At 34.2% G+C, this 27,124-nt stretch overlaps 1 protein-coding gene across 5 annotated transcripts; it reads right to left on the bottom strand.

Annotated features, from left to right (window-relative positions):
- Positions 1 to 48: 48 nt before the first annotated feature.
- Positions 49 to 25,872, bottom strand: LOC126979011 (ras-specific guanine nucleotide-releasing factor RalGPS1). Of its 5 annotated transcripts, none has more exons than XM_050828152.1 (13): positions 25,758 to 25,872; positions 25,281 to 25,399; positions 23,675 to 23,811; positions 22,497 to 22,773; positions 21,641 to 21,804; positions 19,332 to 19,474; positions 17,551 to 17,767; positions 16,160 to 16,369; positions 12,956 to 13,009; positions 8,301 to 8,432; positions 7,118 to 7,282; positions 4,440 to 4,580; positions 49 to 3,615 (listed from the first exon to the last, which is right to left on the bottom strand). In XM_050828152.1, the coding sequence occupies exons 2-13, from the start codon at positions 25,329 to 25,331 to the stop codon at positions 3,513 to 3,515; spliced, it is 1,794 nt and encodes a 597-aa protein (XP_050684109.1). In that variant the 5' UTR covers positions 25,332 to 25,399; positions 25,758 to 25,872; the 3' UTR covers positions 49 to 3,512. The 5 variants fall into 5 exon arrangements, with proteins under 5 accessions (XP_050684109.1, XP_050684111.1, XP_050684108.1 ...); XM_050828154.1 differs by lacking the exon at positions 12,956 to 13,009 and adding an exon at positions 15,573 to 15,602 and having other exon boundaries at positions 25,710 to 25,849; XM_050828151.1 differs by having other exon boundaries at positions 25,710 to 25,849.
- Between the last annotated feature and the right edge of the window lie 1,252 nt (positions 25,873 to 27,124).

Raw genomic sequence — 27,124 nt, 5'->3', positions numbered from 1 at the left:
TCTACTGATACTAAAGTTACTATGGAAATAAAAAATAAAACAAATTAATATAAAAATACAAGATTTATTTTTTCAATAGCTGAGTATTTATACAAAATGAATACCGATGAACTAACTAATCAGGGTATTCCCATAGAAATAATAATAAACATAGCCTCATAATTATAACAAGAAAATGTAAAACGAAACAAAATAAAACATTACCATAGGTAATATAAGAATAATACAAATAAAAAATATGTAATATCGTAACTTAATATAACTTACAAGTTGACATGAAGTCGAACACAATGTAGGCACCCAAAACATTTTCAACAGGCTGTATAACAATCAAATCGAGCGAGCGAGCTAACATATGTATACAATTGAAAATTGGTAATCGATTCACTAAATTAGCTTAAATTAGTTATGCGATTTTAATATGATCACTATACTTAAAAATTTCACGATTTTGCAAGTTTTATGATCATCGCAATGAAAGAAAAGGGAACTCCTAGTCAAATAGCAACAGAATGGTTGTATCGGCAAGTTTTAAAAACCAAATTTAAACTGAGTTTTAAATAGCCATCCGTAACAAACGCGACGACTATTACGCATTTGAAAGGCAAAAACAAGATGCTATAAATGAAACAGAAAGAGAAAACAACCAAAATACGACATACAAACATACAAACTCGAGAATATCGGGGATTTAAGTTTATAATGGTGTGTGGTCATGCCATTTCACATTTTTCGTGCACTAAAAAGTAAGAGAGCTAGAAGTGACGTAACAGTTAACTGTCGATAGTTAAAAAAAATGTATGACTCCTTAGTTGAGTAGTGGAGCAGTGACACGCGCGAAACTTTAGGCAAAATTGTAACCATTATATCTCGATTTATTTCTGTGGTTGCAACCGTTCTGGAATATGTAAAGCTTATCAAAAATCCCCACCAGGATATCTCGTTACTATTTTAATCTAACAATTAAGTTTAGCAACCATAATAAGTTATACAACAGTGTTAATATTTAAAAGTTTTTAATGCAACTCATTGTACATAAATGTAGACTAAGAGCTGCTGAAACATCATCCTAAAAAATTAAAATTGATATATCTTTCATTAATTAAAACTAACTGTCGTGTAACCTTCAAAGTAATAATTAGTTTATATTCAGAGCGGTGTAGAGACAGATCTACTTGTGATGTAATTTCTTAATTACTTTACATATATATACTGATATATTAAATATATATAAAGAAAATAAACATAAGACGTACCGATTCTCGTCTTTAAGCATGTAAAGTAGACGTGCTTATCACTTTTCCGTCCAAGTTAGTAGTACCATACATCGTAGCACTATAAAAGACCAAATATCTGTTCGGATAAATTTATTTAATTCAGCGACGGTTTGAAAGATACACTTGTGATTTCGTAAATATAACAATTATTCGAGTAAAGAAAGACATGGATTCAAGTCTTTAAAATAATGAGAACATAGATTCAGTACACAGACTTACTGAGATTATTATACGTAACTTACTTACCTCAGGCCACAAGGTTTGATAAAATTATAAATTATGTTATCAAACAAGGTCCATATCGAAAAACGGGCTGATACCTGATTAGGTGTGATGCGTGTGCGGTTCGTGAACAGCTGCTTTCGAGTAACATCACTTAATTGTCTCAATTGGCGTTCTAGAATAAGTTAAGGAATAATCTCAGTTACTAAGTAATAAGATCTCCAGAGATTCATGATCTATGATCTAAAATTCAGCACGATCGCCTTAACTTAAGCGACGCTGTGGTTGATTATGATTGAGTGCAATAAATGTAAAAGATTTTGCAAATTAAACGGAGAAATATAAGATTCACAAATTCATATTGCTGTATCATTAGTGTACGGATATGCCGCTCGTTGAGGTGACTCTGTAAGCAATTTATATTACAAAGGTTCACGCTACATTGGCGTGACTTCGAACGATCGAATGACCGACGTCGATTCATTCGGCGCAAGCGTCTTTAGTTAATATACTTGAATTGTACTTCTTTTTCTTTGTTATATAATCATTAAGATCTTATATATTTGAGAGAAATTTAGAGAAAGAATATTTAATTATCTTTAAAATTCTAATATTCATTTCGTTTACACTGAGAAAGTGATACAGTAATACACTTGAAATAAATTTTATAATTAACTTATACATTTAATAGTACTTATGTAACATTTCTTATTCTATGGCAAGCACTATACAAACAATTATATAATATAATAGACAGACATGTCTGAATGGAACGTCACGAGCTATATACAAGTCTTATTTATAAAAACAGAGAACACTGAAACACGACCGATACGAATCACTAAACTATCTCATAATAGTTTTAATAATCTTGTATCAACTTGTATCTTGTATTATTGTGTTATGTTATGGAATTAATAGATTCAGTGTAAGTAAGGGAATGTTGATTTGGTTTGATCATGTAGAGGTAGAATGTAGCTTGACTGGAGAAAATTCATGGAGATTGTCAATGGAAATGTTGGGAATGTTGAGCTACGCGTACGCGGGTACATATCATGGGTAACGGTATTAACTGGTACAAAAAGTTTGGTGTGATTGCAAGAAGCCACGGAAGTGTATCAGCAGAGTGGCAAGTGGAAGTTTAAAACCTTTGCCTACCAATATGGAAGACATTTGTATTTATATTTAAGTATATGATAAAATCTAGTCATTTTAGTTGAAAATATAGCTCAAGCATCAACGTTCTTGCTCGGTCCATGTGATTGATCGATGCATAGCTCGTAACCCCATACAAAAAGTATGAATAGTAATAATTAATTCGATCGAGCTTGTTATCAACGGGGAATAGCGGAGCGCAGTTAAGTATCATATTAACAAAAAATAATTCCCTGTTTATTATAGACTATGGTACAGCTAGCTGTGTTGTTCATAGCCGTCACTTTTCTGATATTATCTCTTATTTGATTTAATGTTCTCTTTGTTGAATATTTTGAATAAGTTCTATAGTTCCCCACACTAAACTAATAACAAGTCTCCGGATAACCATAAATACATTATAGAACATATTATATTAATTATCATCGCTTTTAATATCAACATAAACAAAGACGTTTCAAGGTTGTCACGAAATTTAACCTTAAAAATAAATAAAATTATTTCATAGCTATAATAAGATTTTACTGAAATTGTACTGAAAATGATTAACACAACAATAGGGACGCATGAGTTTAAAATTCATTACTGGGTAAAATCTTTTTTGTTTCGGTAAGGTACCTACCGTTATAACGTCTCAAGCACAATACATAGATGCACCAATGCGTTAACTCTTTCCACCTGGAGTACCTTTCTGTTAAAACTGTAATTATGTTTTTGAATTTAAACTGAGACGTTGTGTGGATTTGGTACCTATTATTATTATATAAAATTAACCAACTGTTGTGTAAACAAAATAACCTGTAAATTGATGAAGGAAACAATGATAAAATATATAACGAAGGGTACGTCGCACGCACGTCACTCGAATGACATGAGATTCCCTGGCAAAGGTTGCACCATCCTATTCGTGATGCTGTTAAGCTTCATCACCCATTGCTTGGTGGTTGTTTCAGATCCAGTCCTGAATGAAATTTAAGGTTACAGTTACTGTTAAAGCAATTAATAGAAGGCAAAAAATAAAAAAGAGGAAAGTTTAACACCGATTTTTTTGTATTTTCAAATTAGTTATCTCAAAATTTAAACCTTAATGATTTTTAGTACGGTTTTTAAATCTACAACCTGTAGTGTAAAAATAATACTCCAAGCAACAATTATTTGAATTATTTGTTGAAATTGAAATAATGATTTTATTTTTATAATTGAAGTGAATACTTCTTTATCGCGCTAAACACTTTATTTTATGACTATTTAATTAGTCTCTCCAGTGGGAGGCTCCTTTGCACAGGATGCCGGCTAGATTATGCGTACCACAACGGCGCCTATTTCTGCCGTGAAGCAGTAATGTATAAACGTTACTGTGTTGCGGTCTGAAGGGCGCCGCAGCTAGTGATATTGCTGGGCAAATGATATTTAACATCTCATGTCTCAAGGTGACGAGCGCAATTGTAGTGCCGCTCAGAGTTTTTTGGGTTTTTCAAGAATCCTGAGTGGCACTGCATTGTATTGGGCAGGACATATCAATTAAGAGCCGAACGTCGTTCTCGTCTCGTCCCTCATTTTTATAAAAAAAAAGTCTGTCGTCATCGAGACTGAGTTGTACATCGTTATATTAAGCTCGCCTTGATCGAAAGCTACACGCTGTTTTTATACATCAGTATTTTGATGAAACATCTATTTAAACAACATTTGCACAGACTTATATTGTTTGAAATTAAAGACTAACCATGTCGTACCTACCATAGGAGACTATTGATCTTTTTGGTAGAGTGAATGAACGTAACTCACTTGAATTTGTAGACGGTGGCCGCGCGCTGGTCCTCCAGCTGAAAGAGGTCAGCCGCCTCGTTCTCCAGCCACGTGGCGCGCCATCCATCGTGCAGGCTCACCACCTTACAGCGCTCCTTGCTGAAGTCACCGCGACTTGTTCTGAACAGCATGTTTTCTTATCGTCATGGTTTTATCAAAAGCAGACCCATCACAGAGTAACAACAATGTACCATACGACGACTGACATGGCCCTAGTTAGTGACCCTGTCTACAGAGCTATAGAAGCCCCGGGATCGAATCCCGGTAGGTGCAAACATTTATATGATGGATATGGATGTTTGTTTCCGAGTCATGGATGTTCATTTGTATTAATCCACGTTTAAGTAGGTTTGTGTGCGTGTGGTGTCGCACCAGAATAGCACCACACCGTATTCCCCTCCTGTAGGTATCGTAAGAGGCGACTAAGGGTTACATAGAGGATGGTCGGCAGAAATCTTCCAAGTGAACATCAACTGCGATCGCCAACTCGCCTGCCAAGCGTGGCGATTATTGCAAAATCCCCGAAAATAACAAGACAGACACTACGAGGCCCCGGCGACTCCGCTCGTGGTGACCATGGTAGCAGCCACACAAGCAACGGAGCAGGGGGTGCTAAGAATCCCCGGCTTCGGCAAAGCTAGCATACACGAAGACCATTGGCCCTGGCAACATATTATGGTAAGACACTGCGGACCGACGAGAAGTTGGAGAAACTGGGATAGCTTTGAGCAGACAACTATTAGACGTCGTGAGGTTATCTGAAGTCCGAAGACCCTGTCTTCAGGAGCACAGGATACAGGACACCTACTCTACTTCCGGGAGGGCGACAAGCAGCCCCAAGGTGGTGTAGTGTTCCTCGTGTAGAAGTCTCTCGTCAACAACGATACTGAGGTGAGGTGGGTGTATCGAATAGGGTAGCGTACCTAAATACTCAGAATTACTGAACGGTATTCGTTGAAGTTCATTCATGGGAGACCTTAACGCAAAACTAGGCAAACGTAACCGCGATCAGTTGTGAGTGAGGCAATTTGGTTATGGAAACCGGAACGCTCGAGGCCAGATGCTGGTTGACTTCTATTTTTATGGAAGAGGAGGACAAACGAGCGCACGTGTCACCTGATGTAAAGTGATCATCGCCGACCACATTCTCTTGCAATACCACTTCTCCTTCACCACGTCTTTTCCACAAAAAAAAGTCAGATGCTGCTTTTACCAACGCATCGAATGAGGGCTGTGTTCTGCCACCGATCGGTACTACAGAGCTTGGTACAAAAATATCCATGCCATGTAATATCAAATCAGCTACAGCAACGGCACAGGTACTAGGATCATCCGAAGAGAAACAAACCTTGCCTCAAGGGTAGGATGCAAAAAAGAAACGCATCCTATTCCAATCTGCTGACATGTAGTGCAAAACTCAGCGGATCGCTGGTAGTCTGCGACGTGGCCGTTGGATAGGGACTACACTCCTGATATGGCCAATCCTGGTAACTAAATCTATCTAAAACTAATCTTAAACTTTCGGAATGTTCGCTACCCACACCAGGGAGCCGCGTTGGCGACTCAATCAATTGAGACAGACCATACGCTAATGCAAAATTATGCACAGATCGCCCTGCGTAGTCTGTGGTGTGTGATCCAAGCCAGTCGGCATTGTGCCCGTTGAGATCTACACGCAGCCAGTGAGTATACAAGACCCAACCTCAAAATTGCGGTCCGGTCCTCGACACTAACCTATGCGAAACATAGCGGCACTAGGCCGCTATTCACGCTGGTATTCTGTGCGAATGTGGTATTTAACCCGGTTGAGTCTGGCCCGTACGTGCTGACGTCATAACACGTCAACGTGACTCTACCACTTCCTGCCCTTAGTCGCCTCTTACCACTCGCTTTGGCCTGGGACTTATTTTTTACATTATTTACCCTATTTATTTTACGCCCGGGAGAAGCACAGGGCAAAAAAGGATCTCTTTAGGATTAACACCTTCTGAATGAAGCCGGAAAAAAGCAAATGGTCTCAGATTAGTCCCGATGGTGCCATTAAAAATGAGATTAACTTTATTATGTCTACCAAAAGACAGATATTCAATGATGTTTCTGTGGTCAACTCAGGGAAACCTGGGAGTGATCACCGCACAGTAAGTGGCACATTGAATATCAATCCAAAACTGGAGCGATCTAGTGTACGCTCCGAAAGGGGAGACAGACAAGGCTATGTATTATTATTATTAAAATTCTAATTTCTAATCTAAATAATGTTATTGCTTTTTAAGAGATCATTCGTACAAAATGTATATAATATTACAATTCCAAAAATAAAGGACTTAAAAAATTACAAAATTGTTCAGACTCGAAGGAAGTGCATCTCAAATAATTTCATTATTTGCTATTAGGTTAAGCAGGCTATCAACTTTAAAGATTTTTTAGATGAAGCTACGATTAAACAGTTGCATATTAGAATTTAAGAAGAATGTTGCGTCACAGGACGTTTACCCTAGCGGTAACGCACATTAGGTGAAAGCGCTAGAGGTGTTATCTCTAGAGACCAAATTCGAATTCCGCATAATATAAAAAAATAGACAATACATAGCCCGGCTTAACTAAATGGCAAAGACGTTTGTCTTTGTCAAGTTGTGGTGGTAAGTCATTATACGAACCCTTTGAAGGACTTGGCAGCATAGAATATCATGATGTTTCCGGTGAGCTGCAGCCAGTACCGTTGCCAGGAGGACAATGACGTCTTTCGACCTTCCTTCATCAGGGTCTTCCGTCTTACGTAACTTTGGTAATCACAGTTCATCGAGCACGACGCGTTACTGTCCCTGTATACGTTACCAAAACAAATATAACATTGATCTCCGAGGGGTCTGTATATATATAATATACCTTATTTATAAAAGTTATAATTTTGTCTGTTCTTACAAACCGAGTCTGGTATCATTATCCGCACTACACTGAAATAAGCCAACAATTTTGACAACAGCAGTTACTGGCCAATGTTTCATACTTATTGGTATACTTTAACTAAAATATGATTTTTAAAACAGCTACTACATGTCAATAACTATCACCTATTCGAAAATGTATGGCTCAGACCTGAGAAAAACGGGCGCAATAAACTCAGTTGGCTTCTTTTTTAGTAAAATTTATTATTTTAATAGCCTGACCTCTTTTGCTTATGTAGATTTATCTATCCATGCTAAAAATTTGTCTTAAACAACGTCGTGAATGGGCACCCTGTATATAGGCATTAACCTATATACAGGGTGCCCAAGTAGATCAGTCTGTATGGGCAAGTTTAAAACTATTAGACATAAATCTGTTCTTAGGAACCATGTCATCGATTTAAGTGATAAGAAACACTGCATTCATAGATTGAAAAAAAAAACTAGGACTCGGTTCGGGAATCGAAACCTGAAGTATTGCAAAATAAAACGTTCATTATAACTATTTATAAATCGATTGTGTCGGTTTGAAGCAGTAAATGTTACTATGATAATAATTGATATGTAAAATGAATGACTTGCACTGTTTTTCATATCCTTTATTTTAGTAGTAATTCACAATTGCTATGCTCCATAAAATGTGATTGCACGATCACGGGCCTCGGTTGGCAATTATTTTTGATGTAGTGTCGAAACAAACACATGTCATCATCTTCACGCAACACTTTACAAATCAATTTTGACCACAATTGAAAGTTGAGCTAAATGAATCTTTTAAATTCTCAATCGGTACCTCTGATCACGAAACCAAAATATTATGGACCTATTCGCTCACACAAGGATACGCAAATAATAATAATTGAACTTCTAGTATTAAGGAGAGCTTAGTACTTACGGAAAGGGCAGCGATTGGGATGCCTTATCCACAACAGCACTCGGAGATTCTAATAACGTATCATCCAGCAGATTGACCGAACCAGCCGGTGTCTTGCCGTCCTTATCTTCTGCATTACCCTTGCCAAATATACTAGAGAGAGAAGACAACTTAATAATACTAAACTTGACATTTCTTGACATATCTACATATAAAATGTTAGATTTTGTTTACAAAAAATATATATTTTACGAGAATATCAATATATGCGTAATTAAAGCTTATATTCTAGAGTAAATTATAAAAGTGTTAATCCTTTTTTATTAGCAGTTATAGATTAGCAAAGAATCGATGTTCATACCAAATATAAGTAAGACACACAAAAACAAAAAGAACGCGGCGTTTATGAGAAGATACCCACGTCGAATCGGTGTGGAATTGTCGGAAAACTAAATTATATTCTACCTTCACAATTCTATACCAACGTAAGCCATAAATAGTAACTTTTTAATTGCGTATGCAGAAATCAAACGCGGTCATGTCAGACTCAGTGACGAAAAATTTTTCATAAAAATAAAAAAACCGTATCGTTTTGCGCAACGATAATGCCCGACAACTCCCGACCGGGCACCTTGTATGAAATATCATTAGAGATTACCACAAACAGAGATATTGTAAAACAAATCATTCATGTTAGACCATTTCTAGTATTTTTGATTTTCATTTAGTTTCAGTTTGAGTGCGTCCCACGTAAAATATTATATGATTATACGAGCTGCGAACAAAACATATCCATGCAAATTTTATGCATACGAACTACACAATACAGAAGCTAAAATACATCAGATTTAATGCATTAAGCGTAATACATTATGCAATCTATTGATAAGTCCTCGTACGTAATGGGATTGTCTCAAAAACAGACTTTCAGCTAATCAATGTTGATATAGCTTAGACTAACTAATGTTTACCACAATACAACATAGCAAGCAATTGTGAGAGTAATTATAAATACAAGTTTCTCGAATGCATGATTTCTTCACACAGGGGTTTAAGTCCCTCATCGTCTATAAATTTAAATACAAATTTGTATTTATAATCCCAATAGTAAGAGAACTCGTATAAAAATAACAAACTGTTATGAATGTATCTATGAACTGTTTATTGAAGTAGGCGTTACTTTGCGGAAATCCATAATTATATAAATGATTTGAGTTTTCTTTATTGTTAATTCCGCAAATATTTGTTCTAAACAATTCGACACGTGTTTCGCCTCTACACGAGGCATACTCAGGAGGTGTTGTCTCGCCAAAATCTTACGATTTACGATTTAAGAACTTTATTTCTCAGAAGAATATTACAATATTTACTTATAGAGAAAATATATTCTAATTACTATATAATATAATATATGAGCCGTGAGAATCTTGCACGAGACTGCAGTCTGCATCAGTCGGAATCGGAATTAACACTAAAGAAAACTCAAATCATATATACAAACTGTTAAGTAAAACCTAATAGCATCACTTCCTTTATACTTTTTATAATCAAAATTTTAATTAATCTATCTGAAGAGAAATTTTCATGCGACAAGCATACTACGTACTACATAATATATACTACTTTTAAATTTAAATTTTAGGTAAAAATATGGATTAGTAATGACAAGAATGCATTGAAATGAAGAATATGGTGTGTAACCCGCGTCGTCTTCATCAATTATTCAAGAAACACAAGACATAACCATATTATTAGCATAATATTAGTAATAGAGCATTCCTGTAGTAAGGCGAGAATAATTCAAATGCCTCAAAATTATCTACATTGATTAATATTAAAATATATTAAGGTACTGAAGGCGTAAATAAAAGACCATACTTTATTATGGTGCGGTGTACCGTTAACTACATATTAAAAATAATTTTCTCAGTTAACCAACATTTTATTTATAACATGGTACATGCTAGAGAATCTAAAGCAAAGTTTTCATTGAAAACGTTTGTTGGTATTGAAGCTTCTCATCATTATTACCAAACTGCACATTATATCTACATTACTTTGTGTCAAATTTTTCTCAAATCTCATAGGTGAACATTGATGTCGTACTATCATCTCCATGTTAAGAAATAAATAGTGACTGAAATTATATTATCATACATTTCAAACAATTAGGCATCGCCAAACAACGAACAAGCCTGTCTATAATATAATGTACAATTTTATATCTTAATATATATAAATTACGTGTCACGTTGTTTGTCCGCGATGGACTCCCTAAACTAATGAACGGATTTAAATGGGGATTACTTCATGGAGTGCAGTTTAGTCCAACTTAAGACATAGGATAGTTTTTATTTCGATATAGGACCAATATTTATTTTTATTTCCAAAATTTGTTTTGTATGGACATATTCGGCACGGTTTGACAATCTTCTGTGAAAGATTTTCACTATAACAACAAGGAGTATATTTTACGAGATTATTCTTGGTGTTTTGAAATATTATTGACAAATTAATAAAAATATTATATTATTTACCTACTGCACAACGTCTGTCGGGTCAGCTAGTTCTATATAAAGATTCAAGAATGTTCAATCACAAGATGATTGTGCAAATTATGACTTCACACTTTTTTTTGTCAGCATGTGCGGCATGAAATATACGAAATAGTTAGTTTCAAACATTCTATATCTAATATCGTATATGAGTACATATGTATATGAACTACTCCAGACTTAACAATACTCAGAAAACAACCGAAAATGTTTCCGTACACAACATTGAAATGATGTTAAAAAGTGTTGCTCAATATATTAAACTATTATAAAATCTTGCGCTATGGAGCGTGTGTGTAAAGATGTTTCATAATTTTTTAAAAAACTTCAAAATTACAACTTCAAGATTCGAGTCACAAATGAACATGACAGCATCAAGTTCATGTTCGGGAAATTAACGCATTTACATATATGAACAACAACACTGGTCCAATGAAAACATAAAAGCAATGTTTGGACTTACTTCAAGAACCCTGTTTCGTCTAATCTACATCTAATTCAACGTATTTATTATATAGTGTAGCCGTTTTTATATTAAGCGATGAAAGTGCACAATGCGTACATTTAACAGCGGGAAAACTCACGGCGATCGCGCATGTTTCCCCCGTACCTTCCGCCAACGAGACCGTACTTTATATTCTGCGTGTTCGATTACGTATACCAAAAAATAACCAGGGCCTGATCATTAACAAGCATCTATTTATGGTATGGTTAATTCTTATTATGCACAAAAATACTTAAAGCGTAGATTAATGCGCTCGTCCCGCGAGATTTAAACACAACACAGCGTTACATTTAGTTCCTAGTTAAGAAAAGAAATATCTATAATAAGAAATTACTTTTTTCGTTAGTTTTCGATCAGTGCCTTTAATAGGGCAACCAAAAACAATGTAAATAATATAAAACAAGCAATCGTTTTCCTGTATATTGATGCTCCTATATTGTTAATATTTTTTACGTTCCAATGTAACATTCCATTGCAATTCGCAAATCAATCAAGCCATAGGTGGATTTAGAAATAATGTGTTTTCTCACATTAGCGGTACAAGTCAGAAATAGCAACGAAGGCTAAATTCATAAATAGACGATAGGAAAATGATAGCAGGAAAATCAAATAAAAGGTTACTAACAAAATTCAAACACTGGTTCTACTGCCTGCGTATTTTCTTCAAAATGTATCAAAACCGGCAGTGTTAGGAAATCAGAATATATGTATATTATATACAACTTCTTGGAAACTGTCTTCGTAATGATGCAAGTATCAATTTTACGTACAAATATGCGCGTAAACATTAATTTTTATACAAATATAAAATTTTCATACAAATTGAACGGACACACTGCTATGTACTGGCCAGTTAAAATATACATATAGAATATATCTCAGCATTATTTTTTTCAGCTCCGCGCATCGAAGTTTATTCTACAGTTTCGTTGTACGTGGTTCTTCCACTTCGATCACTTGAAAAGCGCACTATGAAGGACCACACTTCACTAGACTTCGAGTTGGCGAGAATGATAATAAGGAACATTTTAATTATATATTACATATATTGATTCGACTGTTTATATCGCTATAATGTAATAATACTAAAACAACACCAAACAAACAAGTGAAGACGATTTGAAGAAAAGTTACATTTTTACTCAATTTCGCTGTCGCTTTCTAAATATTTGAATTCTACAGATTTATATATTATAGATATAGGCACAATGCTAAAGCAATAATTTTTAATAAAGAAGATTTTTGCCTCAGTCTAAATCAGAGTCATATAATACCTTATTATATTTATGGCGAAAATAATCAGGTCAGGTACCTCTTTAGAACACTCCCCGTGATATAATAATAATAAATACCTACGCTGTGCCAAAATATCAAACCGTTTAAAAGCTAATGCATCCCGACAGTTAATCTTAACTTCAAATCCGAATTTTAAAGCTTACTTTTTAACCCTCTCGTTGAGGGTGAAATATAACGAGTGTTGCATTTCTACTTCTAATGTACCGTTAATGAAAAAAAACACATTATATGTCCGGCATAGCACGCTTCATTCCTTACTCAACCACTATGTACTGAAACTAGAACATTCTATAAACACCAAATATACCGTAACCACTCACCCAACACCGAAATTGACCTTGTGAAAGTTTCTTGGTAGGCTTGCGCTTCGAAACCTACGAGGCGACGTATTTTGTTAAACACTTTTTCAGAATACAAACAAGTTGTTATGTAGGTAATAATTTTTTTCACTTAAAAATATTTTCTTTAATAAATTGTCAAAATTTACCTACATTTGACTGCGTGTTTACAGAAATATTTTTTCAACACACTTGCTCGTAAAATTAACCTTATTACATCGTTCTCAGGGCAATTTTTTTGTGAAAACAAAGAGGTTTTAAACCGCTGAAAATGCCTAATTAAGCCAAAAAAACATTTATTATTATCAAATTATTTATAATTCACAATGATTTATTATAAAATATATAGCTGTATGTAATCACCTTACACGTGGCGCGTGCAAAGAAAATCTTGCGCGCTATTTCTCATATTTTCATATTTTGTTTGTATCGCATTTGTTCCTGTGTGGTAAATAATTGTAAAAAAAATTGGCAAGTTTTAGTACAGATGATGAACAATTGATAGATTTAACCCCGCTAAAAATACTAAATGTAGCACAAAACGCAAAGGAAAGGAAAGCCTTAATGCCTGCAAAATCTAGGGAAAAGTACTTAAGTGCTTTCGGTAATTTCCTACAATGGAAGGGGAATTGTTTTTATAATTAAAGGATTTATAGTGTTCGTTTTTTCCTCGCAAGTGTGTTGAAAAAGTGCGTATGAAACTCGTGATCAACTTGCTCACTAGACACTGGGCTTATTTACGCCGTTTTACAACCCACAGCCTCGTGTATAATGAGCAACTTAGCTCATTTGTATCAAATATACTATTAATTAGTTATACTCATTCATTCCTGAACAATATTTTATGATTATGTCTCGGCGGTCTACAAAACATTTTAAAGTATATAACAATATTATCGTTTGTTTGTGAACATATAAATTATAATAATCAGTGTCAGTAATGGCTGTGGAAATAATGGAAGAAATTAGATATATATAGTTTTAGTTTTAAAACAGAAAAACCAGAGGTATAGAATAAAACTACCCTAGTATAATAATTATTTTTGATGACTCGAGATTTCCAGATGTTAAAAACGTGGAAATGTATGTGTGTTGCTTATATTTAATTCACTATGCACAGCAGATATTTTAAATTACAATACAGCACTGTGGCGACAAATCAATAATTTGAGATAAATCAAATTTAAAACACACACACATTCCCTTCAGAATATGTGACACAGTGAACGCATATAAAACACATTAGCAGTCCTGTCATACTATCTACCGTTGATTATTAGCGCCACAAATTCACTCAATTAAGTAACAATATAGTAAATTAATTATGTCAATCGATGTTAGGATGTACTTTGTCAGTTACTTTGTCGTGCGCCCAACGTGAATTACGTGATTGGTTCTCAGCATGTTACGGTAATTAGTTCGCGCGCTTGACATATCAGGACAATGTTTGTCAAATACGTGGACGATGTATGCATTATGTATGAGCAGATCAGTCATAATAAAAAAAAATTATTGAACTATACATATTAGCTATATAAGTGTATACCTTCAAAACAAGCGCATACACATTTCTTAAAGGCCCACCACGTTTATAAGATTCCTCTGGTACTACAGGAGAATGTGGAAGGCGGTGATCCCATCATCAGGTGACACATTAGTACGCTTGTTTGTCATCCTGTTCCATAAAAAATATTTACCTAAATAAGAACCTTTAGAATAAAGTATTTTTTACTAACGCGAACTTTACATATTCAAATAAAAGTTTCTAAAGAATGAAAACGTGCTCCTGCAAAGGTCAAGAGACGACGATTTAAAAAATAAATTATAAAAAAAAACTAATACCGATTTTTTAAGGATTTAAGTATATCATTGAAGAAAACTGTAGTGTCGTCTATATAAATACATACTCACATATTGGTACAGTTTTTAGAAAGCATTGTGAATTTCTTCTTGGATAAATGACAATATTCATTTTTAAATTGAAGTGAACACATTTTATATGTCTAGTTAGGTATCCAATCATTTTCCTGTCTCTAATTGAACGGCTTTTATCAATAAATATTTACGACTTATGTCTTGTGGGCATCTATATTTAAAATAAAACGTGAAATAAGAAAGGCACAAAGTCGGATAAAAATGAATATTACCGAAAAATAAAAAACCACCACTGAATACCATTCTACAAAAAGGCAAAATTAAAAACCAAATCTGTTTGTAACTAAATAAATATTTTAGTTCTATGATTAAAAATGAGTAAAATGTGGTACTACAGTATGCATAATGCCATCCCTCAAATAAAACATATTTATTGTATTTTTTTAAGTAAATGGTGTAGTTACACGTGAAAAGTGATTATTTAATTTTAATTATAGAACATGAATGTATTTTAAATCTTTGTTACATCCGTTTTAAAATCCTGTCCAGAAATGCTTCCTTGTTTTATATGCGTTCATTGTGATATAAGAAACTAGACGTCATAATACAGACATTGATGAGATCAAAACACGACACCAATCATTCTAGTTTACGGGTATTAGAGATACTATTTATATAATTGGCATTAGCAACCCTACAGTTAATCGTGCTTATATGTCCTTACCCTTCAAATATCAACGTTACGTTGAGAGGTCTGTGCAATAAAAGTTATAATCATTTAAAATATTCATATGCGTTTTAATGTTACATTGTATGAGAGAATGAATAAAAAACAACCAGGTTTAATTAAACTTCAAATAGAAATCGTTAAAAGCAACCGTTATTTTTTTTTTAAATCATTATGTAAATTGCCATGATGTAGACGATATTTTATTTAAAAAACAAGTGAACGAAATTTTTTCCTAAAAATCAATTAAAAATAATTTAATTAAAAATATTAGCGGCCAAATTTTGATAGGCAACTTGGTAGATATATATTCTCCTAATTATAAATATACATAAAAATTTGTTTTTTATTTTTTTATTTTTTTGTGATTTATCTGTGATCTAAGAGTTACTAATGGAATCGGAGCGAATGCAAAAATTTTGTGCATAGCCGTTCCATTTAATTTGAAATTACTCTTAGTTTTTTTAGATATTTTAATGAAACTAGAATGGTGAAGATGTTAATGTTTTTATTGAACAAAGCCTTTGTAAGGCTATGTGATAGCAGGTTAATATAAGCGAGTAATAATATAGTAGGTTACTTACTTAGAACCTAACGATCGACATTTCCGATGGGTCGGTATGAACTTGGCCTGGGAGTAGCTGCCGTGAATGCGAAGGGAACCGGAGCCGTGGCGGTGTGACGGTGACAGCGAGTAAGGGGTGCACGATCCCACAGGAACTACATCTTTCACCGACTCCTTTGAACCACAGCAGCTGCCTACAGGAGATGGGGGCTCCAGCTTTAACGATAATCTGAAATATTTTGTCGTTTGGTAATAAATAACTTTGATATATGTCTTGATAACGTCACGTAAGTATATAACATATTATGCACATTAGCAATTTTTTTTAGAAATGGTCATTATCATAATTTTAACACCAGGAACAAATATAAACTTGTTATACCTACTCATTTGCTTAGTCGAGAATTTTAGGAAGGATTTTTTATAAGAGATAGATAGTCAAAGCCCAAGTTCTAGGAATTATTGAGAAATGATAACTGCACCCAAAGCTCTGTTGCAACAGTAGAAGGGTGTTCCTTAAATATGCTAAGACCTAGCGGTTTATGGTACGCTCCATTATTTTTTAGAGTGCGAGGTTGATAATGGGTGTATAGCTAGCCAGATTCCAGCTATCGCTTTTTTAGGAATCGGAGAGAGAAGGGAAGTCCCACGAGCTCGAGTCTTACAGGTAGTAGATGAAACAACAGTGAAAACTGTAGGCATTGGAGTCCTGACCAACTAAGACTCAAAAAGAGAGCCCACAAGATCGGCTATCTTCTGTACCATATGAACCAAGATATACCTATGCGCAGCGGTGGCAGCTACAGCTGGTAGGAATTAACGAATGGCAGGTTTTCCCCACGCCTACAACAAGCGTGCTACGGACAACTCAAAGCTGTTCATCGAATATGATGACGTGTAAAGCTTTAAGGCGATTGCCGCTGAAAGTGCCAGCCTATATCCATTAGCTTTCGATCAGGGTCATTTTCTATATCCATGCTCTGTGGTACCATATCGGCCATTGCAGAACTAGGAATATCAGAACAAAATTAAACCAGAAGTACAAGAACGTCATCAACTGTCGCTTGAACCTGCTCTATGAGACAATTCGTTTCTGCATTACCACTATGGGACCCGTAGATAAACACGTATCGCATAGATGAATACGTTATCACTTGGGGTAATAATTATGTAGGGGTCACTGCTATATTCTGGCGGAGAGATGTGCGAGGTTGGGGTCCACTTCCTGACACAAACCTATGGGAAACGTAACGGCACTAGAAGTGTGGCCTCTTTGTAGACGATCATAACCTGGACATCCCTATTATTTTTACTCCACGGTTTTAGTACAGCGAGGTATTCATTTAGCAATTTTATTTAGAGTCAACTCTTAGAGTACGTTACATACATACACTAACTTACTGTACTCACTTGTACTGATCGTCTTCTAGAAATTTCTGCAATTCTTCAATATACCGCACACTGTTGAGATAGTTGGCGACGTGGGGCAGCGGCACAATATCATACTGTGAGCTCTGGTACCTCTCGATAGCTCTCAGAACCACCGCGATTTTGGAATCGCGATGTGTTGACCCGACGCGGGCCGGGTGGGCCATGTCTATGTACACGAGGTCCGTGAGGAATATACCTGCAAATTATACAGATTTGAACAAATCAGGTGAAAGAGCAATCACGCCAGCCATTTTCAATTTACTTCTGTTATTAAATATTAATAAACAAAAGTACAGTTGATAAACCAGACTGATCGGCAGACCGGATAATGAGAAAAAATATGTATACATAGTTTAAAAGGTAAGATAATCATTGAAAAAGCCGCCTAATTGTGTTTTTGGTCACTGCCCCCGCCCTGCTCTCTATGCATATAGGTATTATATACCGAATTTCTTGGAAATAGCTGTCACGACTTTAATGAAATTAACTACACCGTTATTTTTGTTAACGACACACTGACTTGTCCAGGTGTCTTCTCTACTCTCTCATCTTTACATATTTTTCAAACACGATATCATCCAGATATCTCTCTCTATTTCTTCCCATCAAGCTTTCATCTGTTTCACTGTGTTGGGTAAACCTTTTGTTTGTAGCAAGCTCGTTAAATCGTAGGTATACAACAGTGATCTTAAGAAGGAAATTTAATTAAAATCACCACATTTCTAATAACCTTGACCGTCAATGTGCAATACCATAAAGAATGAACTTAATATTGAATCACACTGAATTAATGTTATTCCTGGTGACACTAACACTATAAGGGCTTCAAAATTCTGGCACGAGACAGAACTGAATGATCCGGAAACTGCTCTTTTACACCCTCGTAGCGTGAATTGGTCGGTTCTTATTACGTATTACCTCCGGAAGAGATATGTAACAATGGTGAAGAGACCAAATTTGTTTGATCATTCAACAATGTGTTATTTTAGTGTTTTATTATTACTTATTCGTTATTTCCTAAATAAATTTCACACGAACTAATTTACGGCGCATTAATACTCTTTTCATTCCTTTTCTGCCTAGCATTCATTACCATAAGTGAGGTAAAGAACCAACACTTTATACATAGTCTAGTCCAATTTCTATTTAACTTCAGTAAATTCCGTAAAAGATAACAAGAAACGGTTCCGGTTGAACGGAATGTCAATGTTATCAATACAGAAGCGTTATCGCAAATTATATATAAACTGTTTAGTGACGCTTCATATTATATATATAATAATGTGGCGACTATATTGTAGTCATAAAGGATTTCAATGCAAATAAACATACGAATTAAAACAGAGTTTATGAGTATACTAGTTATATCGATATTTAGACATAAGCCAACGTGATACTCACCCAATGATCGACGACGACGAGCACAGATGATGATTTGATGATCAATTACAAAAACCTGACAGCGCGAGATGTATTAAACTTATCTTATGTTTCTGATATTAAGGAAAAACGACTATTCATATCTGTAATTCAGAGTTCCTCGACCTAGATTTGTTCTGGATTACACGATGCATATGAATGCGTTGCCGTTGCCGTATGCTCGAAGCTTAAAGATTCCCAAGGCGTATCGAAGTGACTGCGAGGCAAAGGTGTCTGAATCGCGCAGTTCTCAAATGGCAGACATATATATTACATTCCAGAAAAACTCTTCAGACTTTCTACTTCCAAAATGAATTACAATTATCGAATGGATTACATACCTAAATGAGGTATGCATGGCAGTGAAACCAATCTCATGTATTCCCTGAGTGCTGTCCAGTTATCCTTTTCCCCAAACAATTCAGCTAATTTATCAAACTGTTGCTTGTCCTTCTTTGAGAGCAATATCCATGTTTTGGTCAGTCTGAAAGATATTAAAGTAAATTATCTAGGCCCAATCTATGCATATCCTGTAAATTGGCTGCCAGACAATATATTTATAAATATACATAAATACATAGAAACATTCATGACTCGGAAACAATCATCCATATTCACCTTATGTTTGCACCTACCGAACCCGGAACTAACTCTAGCTCAGGGGCTAGAGCCACTATCATTTGGCTATACGAGGGCGGCACTGAAAATTTCGGGAATCAAGGAAGTGACACAACATTACTGTTTAAAAATGTATTTATTGCTTTTCGCAGTATTCTCCGCGAAATTTGACACATTTTTCCATACGATAGAACTAATCATTGAAGCAACTATTCCATTCGGAATTTGGGGTCTCCAAAATGGCCGTTTTGAAGGCGTCCACAGCGTATTCAGGTGATGAAAATCTCTGACTACGCAATTTATTTTTTATTTTAGGGAAAGTATAGAAATCATTAGGGCTTAGGTTGGGGCTGTACGGCGGATGGTGTAATAATTCTATGTTTTCTTGCTCTAAAAACTCTTTTGTTCTGTGCGCGGTGTGAGAACTCGCATTGTCGTGATAATGTAACTCTCTTGACGGAGTTCAGAAACGACCTGTGGCAAACAAATGCTAGCATACCATTCTGCATTAACCGTTCTTTGTCACTCAAGAGGAATAGTCGCAACATGGCCGGTTTTGGAGACAAACGAGGCCACCATTTTTTTTGCAACACTCCGTGAACGAACAATTTTTGCTGGCTTTAACTCATTTTCGAACACCCAAACTCGTGACTGGTTTTTTTTTTCGGGTTCCTACACGTATATCCAGGATTCCTCACCTGATACGATGTTGTGTACAGCATTTGAGGATCCTGCGTGGAATCTTTCGAGAGTTCTGACGCAACAAGTAACGCTAGCCGCTTTTTGCTCTTCACAGAGCAAATGCGGTATCCATCGGGAAAACAACTTTTTTACACCTAATTGTTCAGGCAAGATTATTTGTATTTGACTCATGCCAATGTCTAAAGTTGCCTGAATTTCGCGGTATGTCAATTGTCGATCTTCCTCAATCAGCTTACGCACAGCATCAACGTTTTCTTTGGTGACTGCAGTTTTTGGACGACCTTGACGGGGATCATCACTGAGCTTGACACGTCCACGTTGAAATTCAGCAAACCAGCGATAAATTGTGGTTTTGGATGGGGCTTCATCACCAAATGCAGAAATCATCCGGTCAACACACTGTTTTTGTGTTGAACCACTTCGAAAGTCATAATAAATCATCGCTCTAGAATTTTCTCGAGTCAATTCCATTTTCTCAACGACTAAACAAGTTTGACAAGACCTTGTTACAAGACCGAGAATATTTTTTTAAATAAATAAATGGTATTCGATTTTTAAAACCAAGGAGTTTTCAATTAAAAAGATTTTAAAATGACAGGAACAGTGGAAATATTCCATTCCCGATACTTTTAGTGCAGCCTATGTAAGGGTAAATGAGTGTTGCGCTTTTGTTGAAATTGAATAAATAGTAGATTTTATTTTTAGAAATGAGTGGTGTTAAAAAGTCCTTATTGACAACGTGACAAAATACTGAAAGAGAGTAATAAAATTTAAGTTTGAACTATTAAAAACAAAATGTGGAATAATATGGAAATTTATCACAAGTTGGTCTTGTCATTGGTTGATCTGTTGATTTAATTTATAAATTAAATAATAATGATATGGTATATTAATTATACTCTCTGATCTTGCATGGGTATATCTGTAGTGTAGATAGATACATGGCGTGCCATTTTAGTTCTGTCGTTTAACTATTTATTAAAAGAATTGGGATTAATGTAAATGTTGAATCACAGCGTCGTTTTGAACTCTATTGGTTGATGGGTATACAATGGTTTGTTAATCACAAATCATCGCCCATCTTCGGAAATCTAACTCAATTCTGAACCATCATCGTACACGCACGTACAACGCAAGCTCACACAGCCCTAGCCGTCAGCAAACGTCTAAGTATTTGAAACAGGAAACGTAGTCCTGACCTACGCCCTAACGACTGTTTTACTTTAAAATATAAAAGTTCGGTCTGGTGAAAAAAATTCGGGTGAATATTTGTTAGTGATAGTTAGGTGATATTAAACAATATGCAGAACTTATTAAGATATATATTTACCTGTATATACTGGCGCTATGTAGGGCTGAGATGACAGCATACAGTGAATGAAGATTATTTAGGTCATACAATTTTTTTGCGACTTTTATAAAATGTGCCAGAGTTTCTGCACGGGCTTTAGCAGTTTGTCCATTTAAAATCTCCTGAACTGTCCAGAAACTTACCTTAAAGTTAAATTGTATTGAAATTTCTGTAGAAGTCCATAAGTAATCATAAATGTAATGTGATACAATAGTTATGACTTAGTATTTTTAATAGTACATTACAACAGCGACCAGCGAAAGAGGCATTGATGGACAAACGTGTAAATGTGGGCCGAGACGAAGCCGAAGCAGCAGATAGTTATGCGATTTTCCAAGAAAATTGGTTATTTGTTATGCACAACTTCACGAAGTGGGCGTCACCCGTCAATAAAATACGACATTATTGTAGTAAAAAAACAGTAATTTATAAGCGTGAGCTGTCAAAGAAATGAAACGGTTGGACAGACTAAAACTCGGAAGCATTACAATATATTATATTTTATTATGCATAGTTTATTTTTGTGTTGATGATTAGCGGCCGTTCCCAATATACTATCTACAGATAGTGATAAATTACTACCTTCTACTGTCAGTAATTAGTTGTCAATAATCTGAAGCTGTCCCAATAAACCCTATAAGTAATTCTCATCGCCTTATATTGGAATACGTGAATTGCAAATTACCATACGAACTTCTATCGCTGGTCGTAGCTTATACGTCGTCCCATTGACAGACAGCGTGTACGGATAGACGGCTGACAGAAAAGTCAACGATAGTTACGATTTTTATTTCAAGTACACATGTATTGTATTAAATTATTACTCTTCACTTACCCTATTAAAACGTTTAGTAAAGGCAACAACATTAGGTGCAACTATAGCTTTATTTGCCTTCATCCAACCACAGGTTGTCAGTTCTTGTGGTCGAATAGCTTTAAAGCATTCTGAATCCAGCAGTGACAATTGGGTGGCAATGTCCTCAGGATTTACCCGGAGTGCAGAACACACTAAATTGTCCCAGTGATGGTTTATTGATGCTGTTGCTGGAAGACTGTTGGTTTTATACTGGTATGTCCGATCAGATTGACAATTTGGGACCACCTCACCATGCCTGTGTGTATATTGTATTTTAAACATTACATTAAATTTGTTTGATACGTATAATTAAAATAATTTTTTATAATACTGAGCTAAAAACATTGTGTTTCCTCTTTTATATTCTCATTTGAATTTGGATTTAATAGTAGTAGAAATCATGTTAACATTATATAATATTTTATATGTGGGTAATCTATTGAAGTATTCTAGTATTTGTTAACTAACAAACATTATACTCATCATTAAGCCTTTTGTGTATTCAAGAAAGACTGATATGAATAATTATAACTATTGAGAATAAATTCAAATTAAACATAAATTTCAGGGTAACGAAAGCGGGCGGTGGCTTTTTAAGCATTGTCAAGTGTTGTCAATATTTAAGCAAATTGAATGTTCAATACTAAAAGAAAATTATTATAATAATAAATTAAAAACAGTCATAGATTACTCCGTGTATACGCGCGCTGTTTGTCTAAATTGGGTGCACATGCCTCGGGCATCCAATGCGTTCGGTGAAAGAACAACAGCTTACATAGTACCTAGACTGATTAATAAACTGCCATGTGACTTGACTGACTCGTTGACTGAGACAAATTTAAAACAGAACTTAAAAAAATACTTTTTAATACTTGACTGACCACCGATCAACTTATCGTGCTTAACTATTATTTGTATCAAGTACATTTACTTTTATTTGTAAAATTATAAGTATTATCTGTATAGCTAAGTTTGTAACGATTGTGAATTATCTTTTCTTTTGTTAATTTTTAACTCTGTTGGTGTACACAAAATTTAGCAATTGTACAGACCTCAGTGGTTTTTATTGCTTTGAAACCTCGATGTAAAAATTGTTTTATACTAATAAATAAATTAAAAAAAAAAAAAAAAACAAAAAAAATAAGTGCAATATTTACCCATAATTGTAGTAGCAGGCAATATCATCCTTGATAAAGCTCTGAGAGTTGGTTGTGTTATTTATTTTATTAACAACTTTCTTGTTTTGTTTATCAGATGTCTTCTCTTCAAGAGGCCAGTGTTCTTCATCCTCATGCTATAATAATTAAACATATTGAAAGGAGTATTATCAATAAATAAATGAAGTACCTATTTAATATTTGATGAGACTGTTGATGTATCAACAATGTGTATTATTGATAGGGTTGATCCTGCTCTGATGATTAACAATATGAAGACCCCTAATTTGATACAAACTTTGATAACTGGTCGTTCGAATTTGAACATACAACATTTATTTCATGTCCCTGACTTCAAAGTGCCTATTGGCAAACACCTGCTCCAATTCTCTTCAGTACTTCCGGTTCAGAAAAACCCTGGTCCAATATGAGCTTAGTGTCAGCTGTATTTTATGCTATTTTTTTTTCACTTCAAGAAGAGATAATAAAGGAAATATCTGCTATGAGAAACAAGGTTGTCGGTGATATAAACATATCGGTCCAGAAAGAAAACCAACTTCAACCTTTTTTGTCAATTTAGAGCCTGGCTCTTGTAACAAAAGGCTAAAGAAATCAAGTACATGTACCTTATTGCAGCAACAGTACAGGACCCCAAAAAGCCCATGCAATAGGGCATGCTAGAATCAATTGCCTAAGCTGCCATATCACAGTGTCAAGTATGGTTTTGTAATAAATCACTTGTAAACAACAAATTATTCAATTCAATGAGCATGTATTCAGATAAAAGAGCAATAGCCCTCCCAGATACTAATTGTTTGTAGTTTTTTTTTATGTCTTTTTTTTTACCTCCAAGTGACCAATACCTATTCTGCTTACCATTATCATGATTTCTGTTATGATACAGTAGTTTCTCAGAGTATTTTATATCACACTTTTCTAATGGTAGTCCACAGTAGAATACAAGGTATTTATTTTAATTTGAAGGATACTATAGCTTGTGAAATAACAGGGTAACTGAGACTCAACATCTCAAGTCTCAAAGTGACCAGCTCAAAATCACAGTCTGGTTTTAAGAATCCATATTACTTTCTATGAGATAGCACAAATTTTTTATTAAAAGATATTTTCATAAAGAATGTAGGCCTTTAATTTTTTTAATTAATATAATATAATAAATTTCGATAGGGTTCCAAAAAGAAATAGTAATAGATACAACTGAACATTTAAAATATTTAGGTAATAAACACATTTTGTAAATTTTATGCACATTCGGATAACTATAGGTACAACTATGAATATTAGAATAACACTCTTAAAATATGGTGTATATAATTCATTGTATTTCTAGGGACAAACATTAATACATGTTGGGCCTAAACACTATTACATTAATTGCAAATCTCAGTAAACTAAAAAATAAAGAACAATAAAGTTCAGCTGTTTAATATTTAAACAACTTCTGTGACCAACTCCTAGTGTAGTCATCTCCATGAATATATTACAAGCCTAGATTTTATATTTGGGATGGAATCTTGCTATTAAAAATCCTTTTAAACATGATTTATCTGTTATCAAATATTTAAATAAACGAATGCAAACACAATACCTCTACAATCTTCAGAACATCCAGCCTACCACTCAGTAAATCACGGGGCATCTTGACTTATTTCTCATAATTCAAAAATATGCTTCTAGAATAACAAATTGTTACTGATCACCAGTGCTCTGTAAGAATTCAATTAAATAGTTATTCTATGATAGCACTGTAGAATAGAATGCATAAGCAAATATTTTTATCAAACAGATAATTATATGCCAACAACATTAATGTAATTAAATTGTATTATATATATAATTATCAGAACATTTATTCAATGATTTCATATTTTATTATACTGGAATCTACAATTTTTTTTTATATAGTATCACTAGCAATTAATATTATTGAATATTGATTAGTTCCATAGAACTCCCATAAGTGTACTTAGTACTTGAAACTACTAATTATTTCTACGCCCACTAAAATGCAACTTACTACAAAATTACGTTTTAATCTAATATAACATCTGTTTCAAGTAGATACCTATTTCTTAAAAAAATATTATTACAATTTTGCAAGATATTAAATTAATGTAAAATGTGTTATTTGATCGTAATGCAGATTTCAGTACATAATAAAATGTACTCTGTGAATTATTGTAATACCTACCTATCAAAAAGTCAAAAGAGTAGATAGCAACCAAAGAGAATTAAAACACTACCTTAGAAACCACCACAGAACATTACAAGCTATTACTCTAACGCTTCTCTAACGAGTACAAACCAAACCTTATATACCCTTGGAATATTAACGCTACAGAAGTAGTGTCGGTAACTTCATTACAAATAGAAAGGACAAGCGATATACAACTTAGGCTAAGGTAGAACGGGACAAAGCTGTTGATCTTGCATCTCTATCGCGTAACCCATTTATTTGTTTGGGACAAATAAACAAAGATCTGTCATGTCATCGAGCTTGCAAATAGTATTTTTGTGATTTTATTGTTTCGAAATATATTTGATGTGAGATAGGAATGCCTTTTAACTTATAAAAGTTAAGACCATGGTTGGGTGTTGTGTATCTGGTCAAAGAGAATTTAAACACTACGTTCAAGAGACGGGAGTGTCATACAAAATGATGAGAAATATAAGCTTGTATTGTATTGAACTAAATCTTGATACCAACATTATCAACTAATGACGTAATATCAGAGCTGCCAATATAATAAATATATAGGGTTGGAATCAATCCATAATTTTTATCGATAATTAACTAATAATAGTATACATATATAATGTCTAATTTTAAGGTACTCTTTTGTTAATTTTAATATGGACCTAAGCAAAGTCTTACTAATTTAAACTAAGGGATAAGTTTTAGTTTTCACAAAGAAAAAAACACTTAACATTAATATTTTATTAAGTTTCGTTTTGCGTTGTAGTTTCGGTTTAGACAGTCTTTGGTCTTTCAAATCTTGCAATAAAGTCGTAGGCGTGGGTACTGAATCTGAAATTATAACAGAATACATATTAAGTTAGATAATCCAAATTTTTAGGCTTTAATTTTTTTTTCACATCATAGCCACAACATAATATAATAAAAAGGATTTTAAAGGTTAATAAACTTATAAAATATTTTAAGATTATCAAAAACATATAATATAACATATTAATCAAAAATATAGATACCATAAAATGAAATAAGTAAAATAGATTTAATAATAATTTAAAATAAAATTTCGACAATCGATAAAAAAGTGTCAAACACTACATATATTATAATATTATAATTATTACTCTAGATGAATTAAATAAATACTCCATCACTTTTAATCACTCTAAGCATTCTTTATTAGCTTTTTATTTGTTATTAAGTGCTTACCTTTCTTTATCCAAAAAGAATTTAGCCAT

The sequence above is a fragment of the Leptidea sinapis genome, chromosome Z, assembly GCF_905404315.1.
Source record: "Leptidea sinapis chromosome Z, ilLepSina1.1, whole genome shotgun sequence".
Taxonomy (NCBI): Eukaryota; Metazoa; Arthropoda; class Insecta; order Lepidoptera; family Pieridae; genus Leptidea; species Leptidea sinapis.
The sequence above is the reverse complement of the archived record's forward strand: the minus strand, read 5'-3'. Positions and strand labels throughout refer to the sequence as shown.

Coding starts and splice junctions, on each gene's coding strand:
- LOC126979011 (XM_050828152.1), bottom strand. CDS start 25,331: ATGCCCCGTGATTTACTGAGTGGTAGGCTGGATGTTCTGAAGATTGTA. Junction 19,475..21,640: donor CATAGCGCCAGTATATACAG/GTAAATATATAT, acceptor AATATCTTTCAG/ACTGACCAAAACATGGATAT. Junction 16,370..17,550: donor CTAGAAGACGATCAGTACAA/GTGAGTACAGTA, acceptor AAAATATTTCAG/ATTATCGTTAAAGCTGGAGC.